Below are 27,135 nucleotides of genomic sequence, written 5' to 3' on the forward strand. Positions count from 1 at the left end.
TTCCTTCTGCAAAGTGCAATAAGGCTTTTAAAACATTTTACACCACCTTAAAAGTTTCTTCTCCCAGGCAGTTAATCTGATCAACCATTCTAGTTCCCCCCTCCCATCCCCCTCTATCTATAACCTCAATCACTGCACTGTAAACACTTTAAACCTCTTTTTATAATGCCGTTTACATTGTAGGTACATGCTGGTACTTATACACATTTCATTGCATATCTGTACCTCTAGCTATATTTTTTATATAATTCTTTAATTGTTGAATGGTGTTTTTTGTTGCATGTCACACTCTGACCTACACACCACAGCAAATTCCTAATACACATAAAATGTGTGTGGTGAATAAAGTTGATCCTCGATCCTAATGACAACTGAAGAGAGAGAGAGAGAGAGAGACACACACACATTGAGGGGCTTGTCCAAATTCTTTATTGTCCATGACCCACCAATGATAATTACATTTCTCTGTCAGGAAGGCAGCATTTCACCAAAAGCGTTCAGTCCGAAGCTGCAGAATGGAAGGGACAGGAGGCACTGAGCGGAGAGCCTCAAGCAATATCAAGCACACAGGACTGAGGAAGGTGGAGGGTGGGGAGACTGGCAGAGGGAACTGAGGGACGGGGGGGGGGCGAGTTTGTAGTATGGGTCAAAGTAGGCAGAGAGAGGAGACCAGAGGGATCCTGTAGTTTGAGGGAGGGGAGTCCCACTGCCGAGGGATGGTGGGATGGAGATCCAATTGATTGAGGAACAGAGGAAGGGATGAGGAATATTTGAGGAACGGAGGAAGGGGACTCCCACAGTTTGAGGGATGGAAGGAAGGGAGACCCACAGTTTGAGGGATGGAGGGAGGGGTCACAGTAAGAACGAGGTCGTGTGGCGAGTGTTACTGTGGGCAAAAGGAGGTCAGATTGGGGGGTTGGGTGAGGGACTGGGGAGAAGGATGTGGGCGAATGGAGTAGCGGTGTTGGGGGTAGAGGTCTGCTCAGATTAGTTTAGGGTAAAAGACTGCATAAAAGGCAGGGAGTGGGCATTGACCATAGCTTTGAGCACATCTACTGGATCTTCTTCTGCGTGACCCAGAGTTGGAGATTGAATGGGTTCTCGTGACGACCTCACTGAGGCGTTGGCAAGGAGGCGGCGGCCCCATGTGTGCATTGGCCTGTTCCTTACAACACCTGCCCTGGTATTCGTCTTATTAATCTAATCAGAAATAAAAAAAGTTGTTTATTGGTTAGGGTTACAACAAGAAGCAGCAATGAAGCATTAGTCACTCCCCCCGCCCCCAATCAACCTGTTGTTGGACACCAATCCCAGCCTCTGGATCCTTGTCTGGACCCAGTTCAAAGTAAAGTATGCACGTATACAACCCTGAGATTCATTTTCTTGCAGGCATTCACAGTAAGTACGAAGAATCTCAGTAGAATTAATGAAGAACTACACACAAACCCAGACAAAAAAAAACAACGTGTAAAAGAGCAACTTGTGCAAATACAACAAGAAAAAAGTAAAACATAAATCATCAATAAATATCGAGAACATGGAATGAAGATCCTTTGAAAGTGAGGCCAGAGGTTGTGGGAACAGTTCAGTGATGTGGCGAGAGATGTTGAGAGCCTGGTTAAAGAGCCTGATGGTTGAGGGGTAATAACCTGGTGGTGTGGATCTTGAGGCTCCTGTACCTCCTTCCTGATGGCAGGAGTGAGGAGAGAGCATGGCCTGGATGGCAGGGGCCCTTGGTGTGGATGCTGCTTTCCTGTGACAGCAGTCCTTGTCGATGTGCTCAGTTTTACACTCAGCAGCCTACAGCCACTGGACCATACCTGGTGTACTGTGTGCAGTTCTGATCATCTCATTATAGGAAGGATGTGGAAGATTAATCTAACCCTTCCCTCCTACATAGCCTGTCACCCTCCATTTGTCCTTCATCCGTGTGCCTATCTAAAAGTCTCTTAAAGGTCCCTAAGTATCTGACCCACCACCACCCCTGGCAGCATGTTCCATGCACCCACCGCTCTGTGTAAAGAACCCATCTCTGACATCTCCCCTAAACCTTCCTCCACTCACTTTAAATGGATGTCCTCCTTTGCTATCCTGGGAAACGGGCTCGCTGTCCTCTCTATATCATCCTTCTTTGCTCCAAAGAGAAAAGTCCCAGTTCACTCAACCTTTCCTCATAAAGTAAATCCTCTTATCCAGGCAGCATCCTGCTAAATCTCCTCTGCACCCTCGCTAAAGCTTCCACCTCCTTTCTATAATGAGGTGACCAGAACTGAACACAATATTCCAAGTGTGGTCTAACCGGAATTTTATAAAGCTACAACATTACCCTGTGGCTCTTTGACTCAATCCCCTGACTATGCCAACACACCATATGCCTTCTTAACCACCCTATCAACATGCGCTGCAGCTTTGAGGGATCTATGGACATGGACCCCTGTCCTTCCACACTGCTAAGAATTCTGCCATTACCCTGTACTCTGATTTAAAATTCAACTTAATCCAGCTTGAACTCCATCTTCCACTTCTTAGCCCAGCTCTGCATCCTATCAACATCCTGTTGTAACCAATGACAATCTTCTATACAGACCACAACACCTCCAACCTTTGTGTCATCTGCAGACTTTCTAACCCCCACTTCCACATCCTCATCCAAGCAATTTAGAAAAATCACGAAGAGCAGGGGTTCTGGAACAGAGTGCTGCTGAACCCCACCCTCACCAACCTCCAGGCAAATTCCTGATCACATTTATTGCCATTGTAGATTGATGGTCAGTGGAAGTGGAAGTTGGGAGAAGTTGCAATGAAGGGTCAGTGGTGGAACGGGTGAGCAGCTTCAATTTCCTGGGTGTCAGCATCTCAGAGGATCTCTCCTGGGCTCAACATATTGACGAAAGCACACCAGTGGCAATAATGTGTTCAGAGTTTGAGTGGATTTGGTGTGTCACCAAAGACTAGCAAATGTCTACAGATGTATTGTGGAGAACTGGTTGCATCTTTGCCTGGGGTGGATATCCAATGAAAGAAATCACAAGAGGCTGCAGAGGGTTTTAGACTGAGCCAGTTTCATCACAGGCACAACCCTCTGCATCACCGGTACTGCCTCAAGAAGGCAACATTGACCATTAAAGGTTCCACCATCTTCTCAAAGCTACTTCCCTTCAACCATTTGGTTCTTGAACTAGCTAGCAGAACCCTAACCATGACCTCATTATGACCACATTGCATGACAACGGACTTTGTTTCATTTTGGTCCAATTGTGTTCTTTCTTCTAAAAATTCTGTAGAATGTAAGTATTTTTATTGTGAACGCTGCTTACCTGATGTTGCTTTTCATTGTACTTGTGCACTCATGAAGCTTCAGAGAAGGTGCAGTGGAGATTCACCAGGATGCCGCCTGGTTTGGACAGCATACCTTATAAGGGAAGGTTGAGCGAGCTGGGGCTTTTCTCTCTGGAGCGAAGGAGGGTGGGAGGTGACTTGATGGAGTTGTACGTGATGCTATAGATTGAATGGATAACAGCTAGAGATCTTTTACATGGGCAGAAATGGCTAACATGACTGGGCGTAATTTTATGGTGAATGGAGGAAAGTTAAAGGGGGAGAATGTCAGAGGTAGTTTTTTTTAAACATAGAGGGTGGTGGGTGCATGGAACACACTGCCAGGGGTGGTGCTAGAGGCAGATTCATTAGGGACATTTAAGAGACTCTTAGATAGGCACATGGATCACAGAAAAGTGGAGGGCTATGAAGGAGGGAAGGATTAGGTTGATCTTAGAGAAGGTTAAAAGGTTGGCACAACACCATGGGCCAAAGGGCTTGTGCTGTGCGAGGTTCTAACAATAAATTCAGCTTTGACTTCGAGATCACTCTTCCACCCACACTGGTTCACACATTGAGGGGCTTGTAGACTTACTGATTCTCAGCTGTGTTCTGGTTCCCATCCCCTTCGAGCTGGATACCGCGCTGACCACCCGCACAGTCCCACTGTTGGGGATACCATCCCTAGGAGCAGCAAGGAAACACAATTACTCCGGCGTGAGGATAGGGAAAGATAAAGAGTAAAGGTTAGCTTTATCTGTCACATGTACATCGAAACGTCCAGTGACACATGTCGTATGTGTCGAATCAAATCAGCAAGGATTGTGCTGGGCAGTGTTGCCGTGCTTCCGGTGCCAACTCAGCATGTTCACAACTCAGGAACCTGAACCATACATTTTGGAAACGTGGAGTAACCTAGAGCATGCAGAGGAAAGCCACACGGTCACGAGGAGAATGTACAAACTCCTTACGGACAGCAGCGAGAACTGAGCTCTGATCACTGGCACTGTAAGATGATGTGCTAACTGCAATGAAACTGTGCACCCAATGTGTATCTGGGTCTCATTTTATTCTGCCAGATCAGTGAGACACCTACCCGAGAGTGACTCATTGCACACAGCCCCTCACCTGCAGAGTGGCCTAAATGATTCCTTGGCATTTTTAGGGATCACTGTGTCATTCAGAATCTTACCACAGAGGGGCAGAACAAGGAGATGGCCGAGGGGGTGGTCAATCTAATGAGGCAGCAGTGATTGTATCAGGAATGCAAGCAACCTTGTAGCAGAGACCCAACTGGTCACCTACCTACAGGAAAGATATCAATAAGATTGAGAGAGTACAGAGAAAGTTTCCAAGGATGTTGCCAGGACTTGAGGACCTGAGTTATAGGGAAAAGTTGAATAGATTAGGATCTTATTCTTTAGAGGGGAGATTTGATAGAGCTGTGTAAAATCATGAGGGGCCATAGACAGAGTAAATGCAAGCAGGCTTTGTCCACTGAGGTTGGATGAGACTCAAACTAGAGGTCATAGGTTAAGGGTGAAAGGTGAAATATTTAAGCAGCACTTCTTCACTCAGTGGTGAGAGTGTGGAACAAGCTGTCGGCGCAAGTGGTGGATGTGGGTTTGATTTCAGCATTTAAGAGGTTTGCATAATTACATGGATGGGAGAGGCGTGGAGTGCTATGTCCCAGGTGTGGGTTGATGTAACTAGGCAGAAGAAGAGTTCAGTGTGGATGAGGACGCTGAAGGGCTTGTTTCTGTGCTGTAGTGTTCTTTGACTATGACTGACTGAAGGTGTGTCTGGTATGGCATTACGAAGTTGTGCTTGACAGTTGTCTTTGGTCTGATTTTAAAAATTAAATTGTATCTTTGAACAGCACTGCTTCTCCCTAATTACGCAGATGAACTAGAAGATTTGAAATGTTGTAGACAGTCATGCTTTGTGTTGTTATTTAGAGGTGCAACCCAGTGAATGAAGTTATTTATCTCAAGAGTTTGACTCTCATTCTTTGTTACTGCTTAGCTGTTTGCCTCTCTGCTTCCCTGATAACTGACATGTACAGGTAGCATACAACTTCACTCCTGGATCTAATTAATGGAAATCTATCATCATTTTAAGAAAAAAATAAACAAGACTTAAAGGGACACAGTTTTGCCATTGCTGGTTTTGATTGTACAGATAGATCTTGTTGCACAGATACTTTGCTTTGTAAATGTCATTGTAGCTAAGCGTACCACACATTTGAAATTTTGATTAGAGTTGAGTTTTTCTTTCCATTTCTATGTCTTCAGATATAATTCTGCTGTTTCCCTTTTTGTTTCAAATAATCATATGAATCTGTACTGCCAAGTTTGTGCAATGTGAGAGTTATTACTGGCATTTATATCCATTGTAATTGTCAGACTTTGCAGTGAATGCTGGGTTATCTGAGAAGCTGGAGGTGACTGACTTCCCTTTTTAAAGGTTTATATTGAGAACTAGGATGTTTAATGGTCACTGTTATTGGTTGCAGATTTCCAATGTAATAAATATTGCCCTTTTCTAACAGCTGCTGCTGAATTGAATGGCTTGTGGGCCACTTCATCTTCTCCAAGCAATGGGGATGTGAATCTGGTACCACAAAATAATACCAAATAAGGATGCAAATTAGTTCACCTGGTAACACAATTGTTTCTTTTGTCAGTAGCACTGTCTTTTTAATTCCAGACTTGTTTAATTAACTGTACTTAAATTCCTCTTTTGCCTTGGGGACATGTTCACACATGTGCTTCCTGACTATTAGTCCAAGCTCAAGTGTCGTTGACTAATACCTGATCACATGCATTTCAGAATCAGAATCAGGTTCATTGTCACCGGCATATGTTGTGAAATCTGATGTTTTATGGCAGCAGAATATTGCAATATATAATGGAAAAGCATATTTATATAAGTATATAAATCTTTTTAAAAACTAAATTAAACAAGTAGTGCAAGAAATGGGAAAAAAATCCTGTGGTTCATTGTCCATTCAGAAATCTGATGGTGGTGGGGAAGAAGCTGTCCTAAAGCTTTCAGTGTTTGTCTTCAGATTCCTGTACCTCTTCCTTGATGGTAGCAATGAGAAGATGGCATGTCCTGGGTGATGGGGGTCCTTAATGATGGATGCCGTCTTCTTGAGGCATCGCCATCGCCATGGGATAGTGCCCATGATGGAGTTGGCTGGGTTTGCAACTTTCTGCAGCTTTTTCTGGTCTTGTGCAGTGGCCTCTCCATACCAGATGGTGATGCAACCAGTTAGAATGCTCTCCACGGTACATCTGTAGAAATTTGCGAGTGTCTTTGATGATATAACAAATCTCCTCAAACTCCTAATGAAATATAGCTGCTGTCGTGCCTTCTTAGTAACTGCATCAGAATGTTCGGCCCAGGAAAGATCTGCAGAGATGTTGACACTCAGGAAATTGAAATCACACATCCTTTCCACCTCTAATGCCTTGATGAGGACTGGTGGATGTTCCCTTGACTTGCCCTTCCTGAAGTCCACAATCAATTCCTTGTTCTTACTGACATTGAGTGCAAGGTTATTGTTGCTACACCACTCAACCAGCTGATCTGTCTCACTCCTGTATGCCCCCTCCTCACCATCAGAAATTCTGCTGCCAACAATAGTAAATTTTTGGATGGTGTTTGAGCTGTGTGAAGCCACACAGTCACGGTTGGAGAGAAAGTAGAGCAGTGAGCTAAGCACGCATCCCAGTGTTGGTAGTCAGTGAGGAGGAGATGTTATTTCTGATCCATACAGACTGTGGTGTCCCGGTGAGGAAGTCCAGGATCCAGTTGCAGAGGGAGGTACAGGGGCCTAGACTTTGGAGCTTGTTGATTAGTACTGAGGGCATTGTGGTGTTGAATGCTGAGCTGTAGTCAACAAACAGCCGCTTGACGTAGGTATTGCTACCGCCCAAGTGGAGAGCCAGTAGGACTGCATCCGCTGTAGACCTACTATGGTGACAGGCAAAATGAAGTGGGCCAGATCCTTGCTTACGCAGGAGTTAATTCTAGTCGTGACCAACCTCTCAAAACACTTCATCACGGTAGATGTGAGTGCCATTGGGTGATAGTCATTGGGGCATCTCACCCTGCTCTTCTTGGGCACTGGTATGATTATCATCCTTTTGAATTGGGTGGGAACCTCCGTCTGCAGCAGTGAGAGATGGAAGATGCCCTTGAACACACCTGACAGCTGGTTGGCACAGGTTTTCAGAGCATCACCAGCTCTCTCTCTTGTCCTTTAAGAAGTAGTCACTCTTAAGCTAGAAATTCAGTTTCCAACATCCCTGGCATTCCTAAATCAGTCCATATCCATTCTGTCATTTGTGGCACAGTCTGAGTCATGTGAATGATGTAGTGGTATGTCATTCACCTCCAGCTCTCTGTATTATTATTGCTTGAATAGTTTATTAACAAGTCTCTGATCTCTGACTAGCCCAGTTCCTGAATGGCAAATTATGAGTCGGTCCCACTGCGAAATCCCTTCAGATTCAGGACAAAACTAATCGGTGAGCTTAGGTGGTAATTTGACGATGTTGTGTTGGCATAAAATATACTCCTTAAAATTATACATTAAATCTTGTGCTCTTCCATATTTGAAGCCATTAATAGGACTATTGGCACCGCAAAGACAAATTTCAGGATGCCACTTTTTCCATTGATTACCAATGGCTGTAGAAGTAGTTGAAAAGGATATAGTGAAGTGTGCCTTGTAATAAGATTGCAATTTGGATATGTGAACTCTGAAACATCCTCTGGTAGAATCAGAGAATAGGAAAACACAAAAAGAGATCAATTTGGCCGATTATGTTCCAACTGTTTCTCTGACAAGGAAATCCAATGAGTTCAGCCTTCCAATTCTTTTCATGTCATGGCAATATTTTCTTCTTTTAGTATTTATGTAATTGTTTTTTGAAAGCCGTTGATGAATCTTGTCTTAAAGAAAAGGTTTTCATCATGTGACCTTTGCTATTTTTTAAACCAATCATCTTAAACCTTTACCTCTGGTTACCAAGCCTTCAGCTACTTGTTTCTGAACACTTGATGGTTATACTATCATCACCACTATCAAATATCCTGTTTGTCTTCTCTGTTGCAAAGTAGCAGATAATTTTGGCTTGGATTTTTAAGGCTTTTCTGCTGAGTGTATAACTTCAGAATATTTCAGCTGGATACTGATTGGCAATAAATGAATTGAAATGAGAGCGTTATTTACAGTTGGTTATCCGTTAAAATTTCGACTAAATCCTACTAGGTAAAAGGTTGAAGATCTAATTGGAAAAGCAAGTTTTTAATGTTTTACACTGATTGATATCTCTCCACTAACTTGGTGCTCTATTGCATCTACCTGTATACTTTTAAGAAAGAAATACAGTAAATTTGATTGAGAATGTCACCAGATTGGTTAGCCTTGTTACTCAGCAGGCCAAACTAGATGGATAAGATGTCCCAGACCAACCCTTACAGTGATCAGAAGTCTCCCAGCTTGTGGGCAGTTTTCATTGAACTAACCATGTTCAACTTTGCTGCAGGTGCACATTAATTTCCCACTCCCTGGGTTTTTAGCTGCCACTTGTACTGGGAAACTTAAAGTGAACAAAATATCAACGGTTGCCCAAATTGGAAATATTAAATCTGATTTTTAAGTAGATGAGCCTGACCAAACTGACCAGTCAGAGGTTATTCATTCGTCATGGGAAATGGTGGCAGACAGCCCGATCTGCTCAGCCTCCTGCCTTGGGGGTGGACAGAGAAGAAATAGCTCTTGTTTTAGTACATTTGTACATTTTTAAACTGTTACTCTTGGTAGACTATGCAGATAATGTGGTTGTCTTCCATGCTATAAAATGTAACTTGAGCCATTCTGCCCCCAAGTGTTGCTTTACACAAGGCCAAGCAAGTGTAGTGTTGTTTCTGAAATTATAACCGAATCCATCAGGTGTGTTGGGTTCAGAAGCAAAGGATAGCGCTCTGGGTGACCAGTGAATCTAATGAACCTTTACGCAGCTGCAGATGGTTTCAATTGAGCCTGCATTATTCCACTTTGAGGCTGAAGAAAGGAAATTATAACCCAGTTAGCCCGACGTTAGTGGTTGGGAAGGTGTCGGAGTCCATTATTAAGGATGAGGTTTTGGTGAAGAGCACATGATAAAATCGGCCAAAGTCAGCACGGTTTCCTTAAGAGGAAATCTTGCCTGACAAATAACAAGCAGGATCAACAAAGGAGAGTCAGTGGATGTTGTTTACTTGGATTTTCAGAAGGCCTTTGACAAGATGCTGCACAGGAGACTGCTTAACAAAATAAGAACCCATGGTACAGCAGGAAAAATATTAGTGTAGACAGAAGATTGGCTGATTGGCAGGAGAAAGAATAAAGAGAACCTTTTCATGTTGGCAGCTGGTGACTAATGGTGTTCCTCAAGGGCTGGAATTGAGACTGCTTCTTTTCAAGTTATATGTAAATGATTTGGATGACGGAATAGGTGGCTTTGTGGTCAAGTTTGCAGATGATATGAAGATTGGTGGTGGGGCAGGTAGTGTTGAGGAAGCAGAAGGCCTGCGGAAGAGTTAGATTGGGAGAATGGGCAAAGAAATGGCAGATGGAATATAGTGTGGTCATGGACTTTGGTAGAAGGAATAAAGGCCTAGCCTATTTTCTAAATGAGGAGAAAATTTCAAAAATCAGAGTTGTAAAAGGACTTGGGGGTCCTTGTGAGGATTCCCTAAAGGTTAACTTGCAGGTTGAGTCAGTGGTAAGGAAAACTGTTAGCATTAAGTCAAGAGGACTAGAATATGAGCAAAGTTGCAATGGTGAGGCTTTATAAGACATTGGTCAGACTGCAAGGAGCATTGTGACCATTTCTGGTCCCCTTACCTAAGAAGAGATGTGCTGGCATTCGAGAGGGTCCAGGGCAGGTTCACGAAAATGATTCCAGGAATGAAAGGGTTAATATATGAGGAGTGTTTGATGGCTCTGGGCCTGTTCTGGAGTTGAGAAGAATGGGAGGCAGGAAGAAATCCCATTGAAACCTATTGAATATTGAAAGGCCTAAATAGTGTAGACGTGAAGAGGATGTTTCCTATGGTAGGGGAGTCTAGGACCACAGGGCACATCCTCAGAATGGAAGGATGTCCCTTTAGAACAGAGATGATGAGGAATTTCTTTAGCTGGAGGGTAATTTCTTTACCACTGAAGTTTGCGGAGGCCAAGTCACGGAGTATATTTAAAGATAAGGTTGATAGGTTCTTGATTAGTCAGGGCATCAAACATTACAGGGAGAGGGCAGGAAAATGGGTTTGAAAGGGATAATAAATCAGCCATGAGGGAACAGTGGAGCAGATTCAATGGGCCACATGGACTAACTCTGCTCCTATGACTTATGGCTCTCTGAAATGTCCCGAGGGGCAGGATGGGGTGAACGGACTTACCTCTCCTCTTCTCCATCCAGGAGTTTTCGGTAGGTGGCAATCTCCATGTCGAGGGCCATGGTGGAGTTGAGTAGCTCCTGGTGCTCGCGAGCCTGGTCCGCCAGATCCGTCTTCACCTTGCGCAGGGCGTCCTGCAGTTCACTGACATGATTCTTGGCATCCTTGATGGCTATTTGCCCCCGGTCCTCTGCCTCTATGACATTCGCCTCCAGAGCCGCCCTCTGTGAGATACCATAGAGTTCAACCAAACCAGCTCAAAACCCACCAAATATTTCTACAGGAAGACATTCGGCCCATCAGTCCGATCCCTTCACGTGCCTGTTTAGCCTCTCAGCGTATTAGAGTGCATGTGTATGAGTATAAGTTGAGCAAGCTAGGCCTTTTTCTCTGGAGCGAAGGCGGATGAGTGGCAACTTGATAGAGCTGTACAAGACGATAAGAGGATAGCCAGACATTTTTTCCCAGGGCAGAAATGGATGATATTTAGGGGCATAATTTGACAGTGATTGTAGGAAAGTATAGGGAAGATGTCAGTGGCAGATCTTTTTTAAGCACACAGAGTGGTGGCTGCTTGGAACATGCCGCCAGTAGCAATATAGACAATAGAGGCATTTAAGAAACTCTTGGATAGGCACATGGATGAAAAATGGAGGGCTATGTAGGAGGAAAGGGTGGGATTGATATTAAAGTAGGTTCAAAAGTTGGCACAACATCTTGGGCCAGAGGGTCTGCATAAGCTCTTATGTCCTACAGTGTATTTTATGAAAGTGGCTGCACATGTGTAGACAGATGGTAAAGAATTCCTATAGCCTATTTCCCTTCATCAGTCAGGGAAATATGCACAAAAGTTGCAAAGTCATGTTGCAGCTGTAGTAGACTGTGGTTAGACTGCGCCTGGGGTGTTGGGTGCCAAATTGCCGTGCAAGTTGACAGGGTGGTTAAGAAGGTGTATTATGTGCTGTCCCTTATTAGTCAGGGGATTGAGTTCAAGAGCTATCAGAGAGCATTGCAGCTTGATGATTCTCTGGTGAGAGCATGTCTTATGAGGATGGGTTGAGCAAGCCAGGGCTTTTCTCTACGGAGCAAAGGAGAATGAGACATGACTTGATAGAGATATGCAAGATGATACAAGACATAGACTGACAGCTAGAGACAGACCAGCACTATAGAAGCCGCTCACCTGATTCTGAAGCCCGTCAATGTTTGATTTCAGCCTCTGTAGCTCGCGGTTGAGTTCGCTGGCCTCATTCCTGGCGCAGCGCAGGTCTTCATTCTGTCTGACTTTGTCATTCTCTAAATCCTGTAACTGTGAACGGGGAGTGTGCTATTAGCAAAGGCCTAACAGGCACACCACGTGCTGCCTGACTGACCGCTGGGCGCCAGATCCAATACAGCATGAGGAAGTGCAGTATGTGGTGATGAGGGATTGCACTGAAGAGAGATAGATCACTGTCTCAGAGTTATCATGACAGCCTCACACTCAGTATCAGTACGACCAAGGAATTGATTGTGGACTTCAGCAAGTGGAAGCGGGAGAACACACACCAGTCCTTATCGAGGAACCAGCATTTTCACTGTGTCACTAGAGACCAGAACATTTCTACGGACCGTGGAGAGCATTCTGACTGGTTGCATCCTAAACACAAAGTACTCTAGATGCTGGGGTCAAAGCAACACGCACAAAACGCTGCAGGAACTCAGCAGGTCGGACAGCATCTGTGGAAATGAGCAGTCAATGTTTCGGGCTGAGACCCTTCATCAGGACTGAAGAGGGACGGGGCAGGAGCTCTATGAAGAAGGTGGGGGAGGGTGGAAAGGAGAAGGCTGGTGGGTGTCAGGTTAAAAACCAATCAGAGGAAAGATCAAGGGGTGGGGGAGGGGATAGGCAGGAAAGGTGAAGAAGGAATGTAAGGGGAAAGCACTATTGGTAGTAGAAGAAGACAGAATCATGAGAGAGGTGATAGGCAGCTGGAGGAGGAGGCAGAGTGAAACTGGGATGGGGGAAGGGAGAGGGAGGGAATTACCGGAAGTTGGAGAATTCGATGTTCATGACTGGTTGCATCATTGGCTGGTATGGAGGGGCCTCTGCACAGGATCGGACATTGTAATATAGATGCATTACAATATATTATATATATTTATATATACACATTTTATTGTAAGTTATAGTATATTTTATGTATTGAACTGTACTGCTGCCATATAACAAATTTCACATCATCAATGATATTAAACCTGATTCTATTCTTGTCATGTAGTTTAATGTAAGAAATAAAGGTGTAAGTTTTTTTCTAAGTGGGGAGCAAATTTAGAAAATGCAAAGGGATTTTGAACCCAGTGCTGGTTTGCATAGAGGTTAACTTACAGGCTGAGTTGGTGGTGAAGAAGGCAAATGCAATGTTCATTTCGAGAGGAGTGGAATATACTCTAAAAGCAAGTATCTAGTACTGAGCCTTTGTAAGGCACTGGTCACACCACACGGAGTATTCTGAGTAGTTTTGAGCCCAATTTCTATGAAAGGATGTGCTGGAACTGGAGAGGGTCCAGAGGAGGTTCATGAGAATGGTCATGAGAATGGTCCTGGGAATGAAAGGGTTAATGTACGTGGAGCTTTTGATGGCTCTGTGCCTGCAACCACTGGAGGTTAGAAGAATGAGGGAGGATCTCATTGAAACCCTTGAACCATTAAAAAGCCAAGACAGAGTGGGCATGGAGCGGCTGTTTCTTATAGTTGGGGATTTTAGCACTGAAAGGCACGCCCTCAGAATAGTAGGTCATCCTTTGTAACAGAGATGAGGGAGAATTATCCTGAGAGATAGTTTGTTGATGACACAGTGCAAAGCTTAAAAAGAGCTTGGATGCTTTTTGGATTTTTTGGTAGGGTGCAGTTATAACGATCTATTAGGCATTCAGCAAAAGCAAATAAAAAGAAGCAAGGTGTAAGCGGAGCAGCATTGTGTGAGTGGACAGTCTTAGACGAGAATAGGTTTGAGCAAGCATAGGCGGAGGTTCTAAGTAAGCTTCTAGTAAGTTTTTTTTTCTGATAGCACAAAGCTAGTGCACTGAGAATGGGTCTGTGTTTAGTGGTTTTGCATCAGATAATAGACCTTCGGGGAACCTCCAGACTCCCCGATAACCACTTCTGCACAAAGTGCAGCGAGGTGCAGCTCCTTAGAAACAGTGATGAGGAAGTGCAGCTGCAGCTGGTTGACCTTCCCCTCACACGAGAAAATGAGGAGGTGGTAGATAGGAGCTACAGGGAAGTAGTCACCCCTAAGTTGTAGGAGACAGATACTGGGGTGACTGTCAGGAGAGGGAAAGGGAACAGGCAGCCAGTGCAGAGTCCCCCTGTGCCCATTCCCCTCAAAAGTTAGTATACCACTTTGGATACTGTTGTGGGGGTGGGGGGTGGAAGAGGGACAACCTGCCAGGGGGAAGCTGTAGCAACCTGACCTCTGACACTGAGTCTGTCTGTGGCTCAGAAGGGAAGGGGGAGGAGTACAGTAGTGATAAGGGATTCCATAGTTAGAGGAGTAGAAAGCAGATTCTACAGACGTGAAAGGGACACCCAGGTGGTATGTTGCCTCCCAGGTGCCAGTGTCAGGGATGTCTTTGATCGGATCCACAGTGTTCCAAAGGGGGAGGGTGAACAGCCAGAAGTCATGGCACATATCGGTACCAATGTCATAGGCAGGAAATGGGAGGAGGTCCTGAAGAGAGAATATAGGGAGATAGCCAGAAAGCTGAAAAGTAGGACACTCAGGGCAGTATATTGCTACCTGTGCCATGTACACTGAGGGTAAGAATTCGATGAATTAGCAGATAAATACATGGCTGAAGAGTTGGTGCAGGGGGCAGGGGTTCAGATTTATGGATTTTTGGGATCTCTTCTGGGGAAGGTATGATTTGTACAAAAAGGATGGGTTACGCCAGAACTCATGGGGGGGGGGGCAATATCCTTGCGGGCAGGTTTGCTAAAGCTGCTGGGGAGGGTTTAAACTGATTTGGCAGGACGATGGGAGTGATAGGGCTGAGGACAGGGCAGTTGATATACAAGTAGATTTAGTGTGTAGTGAGACTGTGAGGAAAGATAGACGATGTTAGGGCAAAATTGCGGTCAGTAGGATGAGTTTAAATGAATATTTTAAAAATCTGAATACAGAAGACTTAAGCTGTTATATTTGAAAGGTCACCATATACAGAATAAGGTAGACAATCTTGTAGCACAGTTAGAGATAAATATCATATATATCTGGAGAATTGTGTTCAGTTTTGTTTGTCCTGCTATAGGAATGATGTCATTAAACTGGGAAGTGTGCAGAAAAGATTCACAAAGATGTTGCCAGGACTTGAGGGATTGAGTTATAGGGAGAGGTTGAACAGGCTAGCATTTTATTCCTTGGAGAGTAGGAGGCTAAAGGGTAACCTTACAGAAATGTATAAACGTAGAAGGAGTTTGTATGTTCTCCCCGTGACTGCAGGGGTTTCCTCCGGGTGCTCTGGTTTCCTCCCACAGTCCAAAGATGTACGGGAAGGGTTAGTGAGTTGTGGCCATGCTCTGTTGGCACTGGATGCATGGTAATACTTGTGAGCTCAATCCTCTGATCTGATTTGATGCAAAACAACACATTTCAATGCATCTATGGACATACGACGAATAAAGCTAATCTTCTAAAATCATGGGGGGGGGCTTAGAAATAGTGAATGCACTAAATCTTTTTCCCAGGGTGGGGGAAATCAAGAACTAGAGGACACAAGTTTAAGATGAAAGTGTAAAGATTTAATAGGAAAGTGAAGGGCATTTTTTTGACATAAAGTGTGGCATCTCTGTGGAAGGCTAGAGGAAGTGGCTGAGGCAGGCACAATAACAGATTTAAAAAGACTGTTGGACAGGTGCATGGATAGGAAACTTTTAAAGGGATATGAAATGAATGTGGACAAACAGATAGATCAGATACTTTATTTATCCCAAAGGAAATTACGGTGTCACAGTTGTATTACAGGAACACATATGGGAGTAGTGTAGATGGGACATCTTGGTTGGAATGTATCAGCTGAGCCAGGGGGCCTGTTTCCATGCTGAAGGACTCTGTGTCTCATGTGACTGGTGGTATAAGGTCTCACCATTTTCTGATACCAGGCCTCGGCTTCCGCCTTGTTCCTGGCAGCGATGTCTGTGTGCTGCCGTTTTACGTCTTCAATTATGTTCCTCATGTCCAGCTGTCGATTGTTCTTCACCGTCAAGGTGACGGCTGCCGACTGAATATGGGACTGAAGCTCCAGGATTTCCTGTAGTTACACAGAGTACGTCATACAGGCATTACCACCCGCCTGTCTCTCACACACACACACACACACACACACACACACACACACACACACACACACACACACACACACACACACACACACACACACACACACACACACACACACACACACACACACACACTCCCCCACCCCCTTGCTGGGAGAGTGAAGCTCCCTCTACACTGTCTCATCACACATTCCCGGGGTCAGACACAGAGTGAAGCTCCCTCTACACTGTCCCATCACACACTCCCGGGGTCAGACACAGAGTGAAGCTCCCTCTACACTGTCCCATCACACACTCCCAGGGTCAGACACAGAGTGAAGCTCCCTCTACACTGTCCCATCACACACTCCCAGGGTTAGACTCAGAGTGAATCTCCCTCTACACTGTCCCATCACACACTCCCAGGGTCAGACACGGAGTGAAGCTCCCTCTACACTGTACCATCACACACTCCCAGGGTCAGACACGGAGTGAAGCTCCCTCTACACTGTCCCATCACACACTCCCAGGGTCAGACACAGAGTGAAGCTCCCTCTACACTGTCCCATCACACACTCCCGGGGTCAGACACAGAGTGAAGTTCCCTCTACACTGTCCCATCACACACTCCCAGGGTCAGACACAGAGTGAAGCTCCCTCTACACTGTCCCATCACACACTCCCAGGGTCAGACACGGAGTGAAGCTCCCTCTACACTGTCCCATCACACACTCCCAGGGTCAGACACAGAGTGAAGCTCCCTCTACACTGTCCCATCACACACTCCCGGGGTCAGACACAGAGTGAAGTTCCCTCTACACTGTCCCATCACACACTCCCAGGGTCAGACACAGAGTGAAGCTCCCTCTACACCGTCCCATCACACAGTCCCAGAGTCAGACACAGAGTGAAGCTCCCTCTACACTGTCCCATCACACACTCCCAGGGTCAGACACAGAGTGAAGCTCCCTCCACACCGTCCCATCACACACTCCCAGGGTCAGACACAGAGTGAAGCTCCCTCTACACTGTCCCATCACACACTCCCAGGGTCAGACACAGAGTGAAGCTCCCTCTACACTGTCCCATCACACTCTCCCAGGGTCAGACACAGAGTGAAGCTCCCTCTACACTGTCCCATCACACACTCCCAGGGTCAGACACAGAGTGAAGCTCCCTCCACACCGTCCCATCACACACTCCCAGGGTCAGACACAGAGTGAAGCTCCCTCTACACTGTCCCATCACACACTCCCGGGGTCAGACACAGAGTGAAGCTCCCTCCACACTGTCCCGTTGAGTAGGTGGAGTATACAGAATATGGCTGGTTGCACGGCAATGGTAAGGTATGCTACTGTATAGGAGCTATGTTGAATCTTGAATTGTAAAGCAGGGCAGCAGAGGAGGAGATCATTTGGCCCATCATGCTATTCTTTCCCATTACATGTCCTTCACTGCTCTTGCCCCTTCACAGCCATGTCCCTGATCCCCTTTGGATAGTTCCCTTTGATCCCAGTAGCCGTTGTATCACCGCAGCTCACTCCATGAAACAGCCCCTCGCCTCCCCTCAGACTCTGTGCCAACCTGCTGACCTGTGTGATGGAGGAACAGCCATCCCCCACTCTAACTGGATGTTTTAACGAGACCCACCTCGGCATAGAGCTGCTTCAGAAACTCGATCAGGTTGCTGAGGTACTCCAGCTTGGACTCCATCTCCACCTTCTGGAAGTACGATTCATCCACTTCCTAGAGTCAGGTTCATGGAAGAATCGTGTCTTAGATGGACACAGCACAGATTCAGGCCCTTCGACCCAACAAGTCCATGCTATCTATGGTGCCCACCCAGTTAGATCCAATTTCCTGCATTTAGTCCACCTCCCTCCAAGCTCCACCTCTCCATGTACCTGTCCAAGTGCTTCTTCAATGGTACTATTGTACCTGCCTCAGCCACTTCATCTGGCAGCTTGTTCCATACATTCCCCATCCTCTGAGTGGGAAACGTTATCCCTGAGGTCCTCAGGTCAATCCTTCCCCTCTCACCCTAAACCTATGACCCCCAGTTTTGGACTCCCCCACCCCCCCCCCCAACTCTGGGGAAAAGGGTTATCTATGCTACTCATAATTTTGAACATTATGTATAAGGTTACCCCTCACTCTTGTATGTTTCAGGGAATAAAGACCTCGCCTGGCCAACCCCTCTCTATAACTCAATACTAGTCCTGCCAACATCTTTGTAAATATTATCTGCACTTTTTTCAAGTTTAACCACTTCTTTCCTGTAACAGTGCGACCAAAACTGCAACAGTGAGGCCTCACTAATGACTTACACAACTGCAACGTGACGTCCCAGCTCCTGATTTAGTCCTGACGCAGTGATGAAGAGCCAGTAGGTGGAACACAGCATAGTACAGCCACATCCACTTGATCTGTTCCAATAATAATCCGAACTATTTCTATAAGGTCGCCCCTCATTCTCCTGTGTTTCAAGGGATAAAGACCCTGCCTGGCCAACCTCTCCCTACATCTCAAGCTCTCTGGTCCTGGCAACACCTTTTCTACACATTAATCATGTCATTCCTATCACAGGGTGACCAGAACTGTGTATGGTACTCTCTGTGGCACCTCACCAGCAGCTCGTACAGCTTCCTGGCCAGTGGAAAGAAAGAAGTGATTGGGCTTAAGCTGACAATGTCTGTGGATCTGAAAATTTTCTGTGCACCCTTTGCAGTGGTATGGACAACAGTCTGCTGTTCCACCACCTCCAGCTGCTCAGACTGTGTCCAATTGTCTGTTCCATACCCCAGTCCATCCTTTCCAACCCACTGTGAGCTCTCAGGCTTTTCCCTCGCTACCACTCTCAATACAACATTGTTTCAGCAAAGGATTATCCCTGCCAGGTCCAGTGACACTCATACAACAGGTGGACCCATCACAGACACTCTCTATAATTCACTACTTACTGACTACAGGCCGATCATCTCTACACCTGAAGACCCTCTCTCCAGCTAACTGACTACAGGCAGACCATGATTAGATGCTGTCTGCACCTGACTGCACAGGCACATCATGAACAGCCCCCTCTACACGCCACTGACTACGGGTGAACCATCATGGACAGATCCTCACTACACCCAATGGTACAGGCAAATCACAAGCAGACCCTCTCTACACCTGACTGGTTACAGGCCAGCAATAAACAGGTCCTCTCTACACCTGAGTGTACATAGATGGACTTCTTTCTATGCCTGTAGACTCTCTCTGTACTTAACTGACTACAGGCCAACCATGAATGGAGCCTCTCTCTGCCCGACTGTAGGCAAACCAGGAACAGACGTTCTCTACACCCGGCTGAGTACAGGCAGATTAAAGAGACCCTCTCTACACCTGACCGAGTACAGGCAAACTGAACAGACTCTCTCTACACCCGAATGAGTACAGACAGACTGAACAGATCCTTTCTACACCCGGCTGAGTACAGGCAGTCTATGAACGGTCACCCGCCAGTTCACATGAGAACAGCGGGTGACCACTGACCTTCTTGAGGATGACAAACTCGTTCTCCATTGTTGTGCGGGTGTTAATCTCATCCTCGTATCTTTGCTTGAAGTCGTCAACCATCCGTTGAGTCTGGGTGATCTGTTCCTTCAGTCGGTCTCGCTCCCTTTCTAAGTCGGACAGCTGCTGCCTGAGCTTGCCGCAGAAGAGGTTAACAATCCTATCAGCATTGGACTTGTAGGCATCTCCCTGTTGCAGGAGATCCCAACGTGTCTGCAGCACCTGGTTTTCCTGTTCCAGCTTCCGGACCTGCACCGGGCAAGAAGAGGCAAGATCCAGAATCAGGTTTTATATTAAAGGTTCATTTATTATCAAAGTATGCATCCATATACAACTCTGAGATTTGTCTTCTCCAGATAGCCACAGAGCAAAGAAAAGCAAAGAAAGTCATTCAGAAAGAAAAAATCAAACCCCCCCCACACAAAAAAGAATGGCATCCCAATCATCAGCCTCCAGACCCTCCTCCCCTGCACAAAAAAACTAACAACACTGATCCGCAAACCCCCTTCCCCATACACAACACAAGAATGTTGACCCCAAACCCACTTCCCGTACAAAACACAAGAATGTTGACCCCAAACCCCCTTCCCATACAAAACACAAGAATTATGACCCCAAACCCCTCCCCCATACACAACACAAGAATGTTGACCCCAAACCCCCTTCCCGTACAAAACACAAGAATGTTGACCCCAAACCCCCTTCCCGTACAAAACACAAGAATGTTGACCCCAAACCCCCTTCCCATACAAAACACAAGAATGTTGACCCCAAACTCCCTTCCCCATACACAACACAAGAATGTTGACCCCAAACCCCCTTCCCATACAAAACACAAGAATGTTGACCCCAAACCCCCTTCCCCATACAAAACACAAGAATGTTGACCCCAAACTCCCTTCCCCATACACAACACAAGAATGTTGACCCCAAACCCCTCCCCCATACACAACACAAGAATGTTGACCCCAAACCCCCTTCCCATACAAAACACAAGAATGTTGACCCCAAACCCCTCCCCCATACACAACACAAGAATGTTGACCCCAAACCCCCTTCCCGTACAAAACACAAGAATGTTGACCCCAAACCCCCTTCCCATACAAAACACAAGAATGTTGACCCCAAACCCCTCCCCCATACACAACACAAGAATGTTGACCCCAAACCCCCTTCCCGTACAAAACACAAGAATGTTGACCCCAAACCCCCTTCCCATACAAAACACAAGAATTATGACCCCAAACCCCCTTCCCGTACAAAACACAAGAATGTTGACCCCAAACCCCCTTCCCCATACACAGCACAAGAATTATGACCCCAAACCCCCTTCCCGTACAAAACACAAGAATGTTGACCCCAAACCCCCTTCCCGTACAAAACACAAGAATGTTGACCCCAAACCCCCTTCCCCATACACAACACAAGAATTATGACCCCAAACCCCCTTCCTGTACAAAACACAAGAATTATGACCCCAAACCCCCTTCCCTTACAAAACACAAGAATGTTGACCCCAAACTCCCTTCCCCATACACAACACAAGAATGTTGACCCCAAACTCCCTTCCTGTACAAAACACAAGAATGTTAACCCCAAACTCCCTTCCCCATACACAACACAAGAATTATGACCCCAAACCCCCTTCCTGTACAAAACACAAGAATGTTGACCCCAAACTCCCTTCCCCATACACAACACAAGAATTATGACCCCAAACCCCCTCCCTGTACAAAACACAAGAATTATGACCCCAAACCCCCTTCCCCATACACAACACAAGAATTATGACCCCAAACCCCCTTCCTGTACAAAACACAAGAATGTTGACCCCAAACCCCCTTCCCCATACACAACACAAGAATTATGACCCCAAACCCCCTTCCCGTACAAAACACAAGAATGTTGACCCCAAACCCCCTTCCCCATACACAACACAAGAATGTTGACCCCAAACCCCCTTCCCATACAAAACACAAGAATGTTGACCCCAAACCCCCTTTCCGTACAAAACACAAGAATGTTGACCCCAAACCCCCTTCCCATACAAAACACAAGAATGTTGACCCCAAACCCCCTTCCCGTACAAAACACAAGAATGTTGACCCCAAACCCCCTTTCCGTACAAAACACAAGAATGTTGACCCCCAAAGCCCCTTTCCATACAAAACACAACACAAACGTTGACCCCCAAACCCCCTACTCTGTACAAGACACAAGAACGTTGACCCCCCAAACCCCCTACTCTGTATAAAACACAAGAACATTGACCCCAACCCCCCTACTCCATAGAAAACTCAAGAACATTGACCCCCAAACCCCCTCAGCCAGCACAAAATGCAACAAGGACATTGGTCCCCAAACCCCCTCCCCTCTCACAACAAAACATAAAGGAATGGGTGAAAGTGCAGAATATAGAAACCACGAGTCTGAAGAAGTCCACAGACAGAAGAACGATAGTCCAATTTATAAATGCAGAGCCATGGTAACATTCTCCAACATCATCAAAGGAGAGACATACCACACGAGCGCAGAACACACCTGCCCATCAAAGTAAGCTGCCACACAGCAATAGGCTGCTCATAGACTCCTTCTCTGGCAGCAGAGGGATCTCATTAGCGATCAAAAGGCAGGCAGTTGGCACTGAACCCTTTCTTGCCTTCCGCATTTGCTGCGATGTCTCAATTTTCCTCAGTGCTTTAATAGGCGATTAATGTTCCCTTTAATTAGCAAAATCGGCTCGTGTCTCGTCTCTAAGTTTCTACACCTCAAGGCTGTTTGAGTACACACTCGCTTCCCGGAATCTTCTTGGAGCCAGCAAAGCGCTGGATCACTGAATCAATCCAGCCAGCAAAGCACTGGATCACCAAACCACAGCCTCTAACAGTTCCAGAAACATATTTAAGATGAAAAACAAATGTAAAAGAGGTAAATTACCGTAGATTCCGGATTTTAAGCCGCTACTTTTTTCCCACATTTTGAACAGCTTTGAACTTTGCGGCCTTTAATGATTTTTTTCATGCCGCCTCGTAAACATTTTGCCTCATAACAGTAGACCAATAAAATTGATGAGTAGTTCACAGAGGTCCAATGAAATTGTACGATAAATCAAGCGCACTTTCACAATTAAATTATTGTAAATCAGTCATTTGTACTCACCCTCATCAACATGGAAAACACTCGAAGAAAAGCATTGTGCTGCCTTATGGCAGTTATTTAGTTTATAATATTTTCGCTTAGTAATTCATTTTCTAGTTAAAGTTAGAAGAGTTTTAACTATATTTGTTTTCTGTACTACATCGCGGGATGCTATGACATCACACCCGGTTTCGCGGTGTCTTGTGGGAAAACGCCGGTTTGCGATAAACGGAAAGGAGGGGGGAGCGCATTACGCGAGCGGCTTTGGATCTGAGCGAACGCTGCTTTTAATTTAAAGGCGATCAATAACTTTCCCTGGTAGGCTGCAGTATATATATTTTTTACCAGTCGTTAGGAGATATTGGAATGTTGTTCAGTAAAGAAGTATACGCAACGTATATTTAAAAGTAGCCGCGTTACGGGCACGGTTCGAAAAAAAGCATTTGCAATATGTATTTGTTTTTGTTACCATATGGATTTAATTAAAAGTTAAAAAATCCTCACGTGTAATATCTTTCTGTGTAAATATCTCATATTACAACGTGGGACACCTGCGGCCTAAAATCCGGTGCGGCCTTTACAATTAAAAAATTGATTTTATTTCTAAAATTAGAGCCAGCGGCTTTTAATCAGGTGCGCTCTGTAGTCCGGAATCTACGGTAAGTAGTTTCGTAGACTATCTGGAAAACGTCGACTAAGGGAATGTTGTATGCCGGCGCCATCTTGTCATCACTGACATATGTCATGAAATTTGTTGTTTTGCAGCAGCAGTACATTGCAATACATAATAATAAAAAACAACAATCAAATACAATCAGAAATACAGTATATGTATATATAAAAATTAAGTGAGTGCTGTAAAAAGAGAGCAAAAAAAAAGATAGGTTCATGGGTTCATTGTTCATTCAGAAATCTGATGGCGGACAGGAAGAAGCTGTTCCTGAAGCATTGGCTGTATGTCTTCAGGCTGCTGTATCTCTGGCCTGATGGTCGCAATGTCCTAGATGATGGGGGTCCTCAATGATGGATTCTGCCTTCTTGCGGTCTTTGTAGGTCTCCTCAGTGCATGGGAGATTCGTGCCCGTGATGGAGCTGGCTGAGTTTACAACATCTTGCAGCTTTTTCCAAGTCTGTGCAGTGGCTCCTTCATATCAGACAGTGATGCAACTAGTTAGAATGCTCTCCACGGTCCATCTGCGGAGCTCACCCTTCACTTCTCCCACCTATTCAGCCCCCAGCAGAATTGGAATTGGTTTATTATTGTCACGTGTACTGAGGTACAGTAGGAGGCTTGAGTAATACACACAAAATGCTGGAGGAACTCGGCAGGTCAGACAGCATCCATGGAAATGAATAAACAGCCGACATTTCAGGACGAGACCCTTCATCAAGACTGGAAAAGAAGTCGGAATAAGAAGATGAATGGAAAGGAAGGAGTATAAGCTAGCAGGTGACAGGTGAGACCAGGTGAGGGGAAAGGTGGATGGGTGGGGGAGGGTAGATGAAGTGAGAAGCTGGAAGGGGATAGGTGGAAGAGGTAAAGAGCCGAAGAAGGAATCTTATAAGAGAGGAGAGTAGACCATGGGAGAAAGGGAAGGAGGAGGAGAATAAGGAGGTGGTGATGGGGAAGTGAGAAGAAAAAAGGTGAGGGGGAACCAGAATGAAAGGACAACTGCATTGTGATTTGTAACTCCAAAGCATTAAACTAATTGTAAGAAAAAGACGGGAGCCCAAGAGACAGAGTCTTAGTTTTGTCTTTACTATAGGGGAAGTGTGTATGTATGCCATGCACATACTTTTACATATAACTGGTAATCAAACAATATAATTACAGGACTAGTCAAATATTACTCACAGGGGGGATCACTCTAGTTGGCAGGTGAGTCTATTGGCTGTCAAACAATCTCAGTGTCTGGAGCGTTGTAAAATTTACTCTGGACTGCAGGAGGTCACACTGACACCTCTGGCCACCTTTCTTCTCTAACAATTGACTCTGTTTTCCTAAACGGATTGATGTGTCGTCTCCAGATGACATCAGACGCTCCCTCCTCTGTGTAGGAGAGTGGTCCACTTCTGTCCTTAGTTTTCCCAAGTACCCATTTTTTGATCATCTCTGTAGTCCCGGTCATGTTTGTACAACTACATACCAATTAAATAAAAGCATGCACATGGAGGTGAGTTTAAATGGTATATTCACTTTGCAGAGAGAGAACAACTGATTAGTGTGCATGGGTAACTTATCAGTTCTTAAGTAATGCCAAGGGAAATTGTGGAGCTAAAAAAATAGATCCATACCTTACACTTCTTCCCCTTTTAGATTAATGTAACATAAAACTGTATATGTAACAAGACATTCAATTTCCCTTTAACAATCAATTTTTGAATAAATATGCTTCACAATAACAGTCCATAACTAACTTTATACTAAAGATTCAGTCTTTTGGGTGGAACTCTGTTTCTTTCAGGGCAGCACCTCTGGACCTGTGGAGTGGCATCAGCTTTGGCAGGTGTCTCGTCAAAGACAACTTTCTGTGTGGCAGGTGACACATTGCTGTTGGTGACATGATCATCACTGAGCGGTAAATCTGGCGGATGCAATGTGTCCATCTTGTTGGATACAGTTGACTCTGGTGTGTTCTTCAGCTGGGCATCCAGTCACATGACGTCTCCAGTCCACATGACGTCTCCATGTCTGATCTCCAATATCCACTGTGTACATCAGTGGTCCAGTTCCTGTAGTTTCCTACCAGGTGTCCACTTGGCATTCACATGCTAGGACTTCCTGTCCATCCTTGAAGCTCCTTGCTGATTTACTTGGCAACTGGCTGAAGTGTTTATTCTGCACTTTCCTCCATAGATCTGGTTTCAGGTGTCTGGCAATTCCCCATCTTGCTATTATCTCATTGATTGTGCCTTAATTCCCGTCCGCTGATTCCCAGTTATTGCTAGTTCCATTAATTACAGCACAGCTGGTTCCCATTAGCAAACATAGGATAAGAACTCGGGCATCACAGCCATGCTTTGCTAGTTTGTTGGTCGACTCTAGTGTGTGTAAACCTCGTTTCCTGATTCTTTAGGACTGTCAGTTCTAAGCTCCGCTCCATTCCCTGGATATTTTACATAACCCTTGTCTTCGAGTCAAGTGTCCCCTGGTTATCGGCTCCACGTCTGATTCCCGCTCGTGAGCAGCTTTGCAGGTGTTTGATTTGTCATCACATGAACAGAGTTCCGATACACAAAGATGAAGTTGTCCACCTTGTGCTGTAGAGAAATGTCCTTGTCCATAGCTTTATGGACTTCTTGAAGGTTTGGACAAACATTTTGGCTGACCCATTCATTGCTGGGTGGTGAAGAGCTGACTTGAAATGTTTGATGTCATTTTCCTTCATGAATAGTCTGAACTCCTCTGACGTGTATTGTGGTCCATTGTTACTCACTTATTTGTTCTGGTAAGCTGTTTCTGAAGAAGGTAGTCCTCGGGGTAGAACAGTCTTTTCTGAGATGGTTGACTTCATTGGTATTACCTTAGGCCACTTCGAATGAGCATCTACAGCAATCAGAAACGTGGAATCGATGAATGGCCCAGCAACTGTTCTGCCTCAGCTTTTCTTCATTTGCCAACAGTGGAAGACATGACAAGCCATCAGTGTTGCTGTGTTGTTTGGTACCCTTGAACTGTTTATCATAAGAGTGGGCTCCTAGGAAAAGTGCCCAACGTTGCAACCAAGTAGCAGACATCACCGGGATTCCCTTCCTGGGATTGAAGATGGATACAAGGGGCTGGTGGTCTACCACTAGAGTAAACTTTTGTCAGTAGAGGTAGTGGTGGAACTTTTTTATTCCCCATAGTAGACTAAGAGCCTCTTGGTTGATATGTGCATAGTTGCAACCTGCACTCATCAGTGATCTTGAAGCAAATGCAATCAGATGTTTAGATGCAGCTTTCATAATGGGTGCAGTACTGTAGCAATATTTGGGTGAAACTGGTGATAGTAGTTTACAAGCCCCAAGTACGTCCTGAGTTGTGACACATTTTCCAGTTTGGGTGCCTGTAGGGCTGCTTCAATCTTCTCTTGTGACTTATGTAAGCCATGATTATCAATGACATGTCCACAATAGGAGATTTCATTCTTGATTTCATTCTTTCTCTTTGCACACAGACCAGACTCACTTAGCCTGCTAAGTATTTTACCAAAGTTCTGGAGGTGCTCTTCATCATTCTTGCCAGTCATGATGTCATCAAGGTACCACTGTGTTCCTGGGATATCTTTGAGCACTTGGCTCATCGCTCTTTGCTGAATTGCTGGAGCTGTTGCAATACCAGAGATAAGATGATTATACTGGAACATTCCCTTGTGAGTGTTGATTGT

At 45.3% G+C, this 27,135-nt stretch overlaps 1 protein-coding gene across 1 annotated transcript in view; it reads right to left on the bottom strand.

Annotated features, from left to right (window-relative positions):
* Positions 1-434: 434 nt before the first annotated feature.
* The window catches only part of LOC140728095 (keratin, type II cytoskeletal 8-like), a 47,788-nt gene continuing 21,087 nt past the window's right edge, over positions 435-27,135 (bottom strand). The window contains exons 2-8 of the mRNA XM_073046284.1: positions 19,607-19,876; positions 17,723-17,818; positions 15,901-16,065; positions 11,957-12,082; positions 10,777-10,997; positions 3,914-4,002; positions 435-1,200 (exon numbers count right to left, since the gene is read on the bottom strand). Coding sequence (XP_072902385.1) covers positions 1,196-1,200; positions 3,914-4,002; positions 10,777-10,997; positions 11,957-12,082; positions 15,901-16,065; positions 17,723-17,818; positions 19,607-19,876 — 972 coding nt within the window. The 3' untranslated portion in view covers positions 435-1,195. The remainder of the gene's footprint in view (positions 1,201-3,913; positions 4,003-10,776; positions 10,998-11,956; positions 12,083-15,900; positions 16,066-17,722; positions 17,819-19,606; positions 19,877-27,135) is intronic.

Source organism: Hemitrygon akajei, chromosome 5 (assembly GCF_048418815.1).
Source record: "Hemitrygon akajei chromosome 5, sHemAka1.3, whole genome shotgun sequence".
Classification (NCBI taxonomy): domain Eukaryota; kingdom Metazoa; phylum Chordata; class Chondrichthyes; order Myliobatiformes; family Dasyatidae; genus Hemitrygon; species Hemitrygon akajei.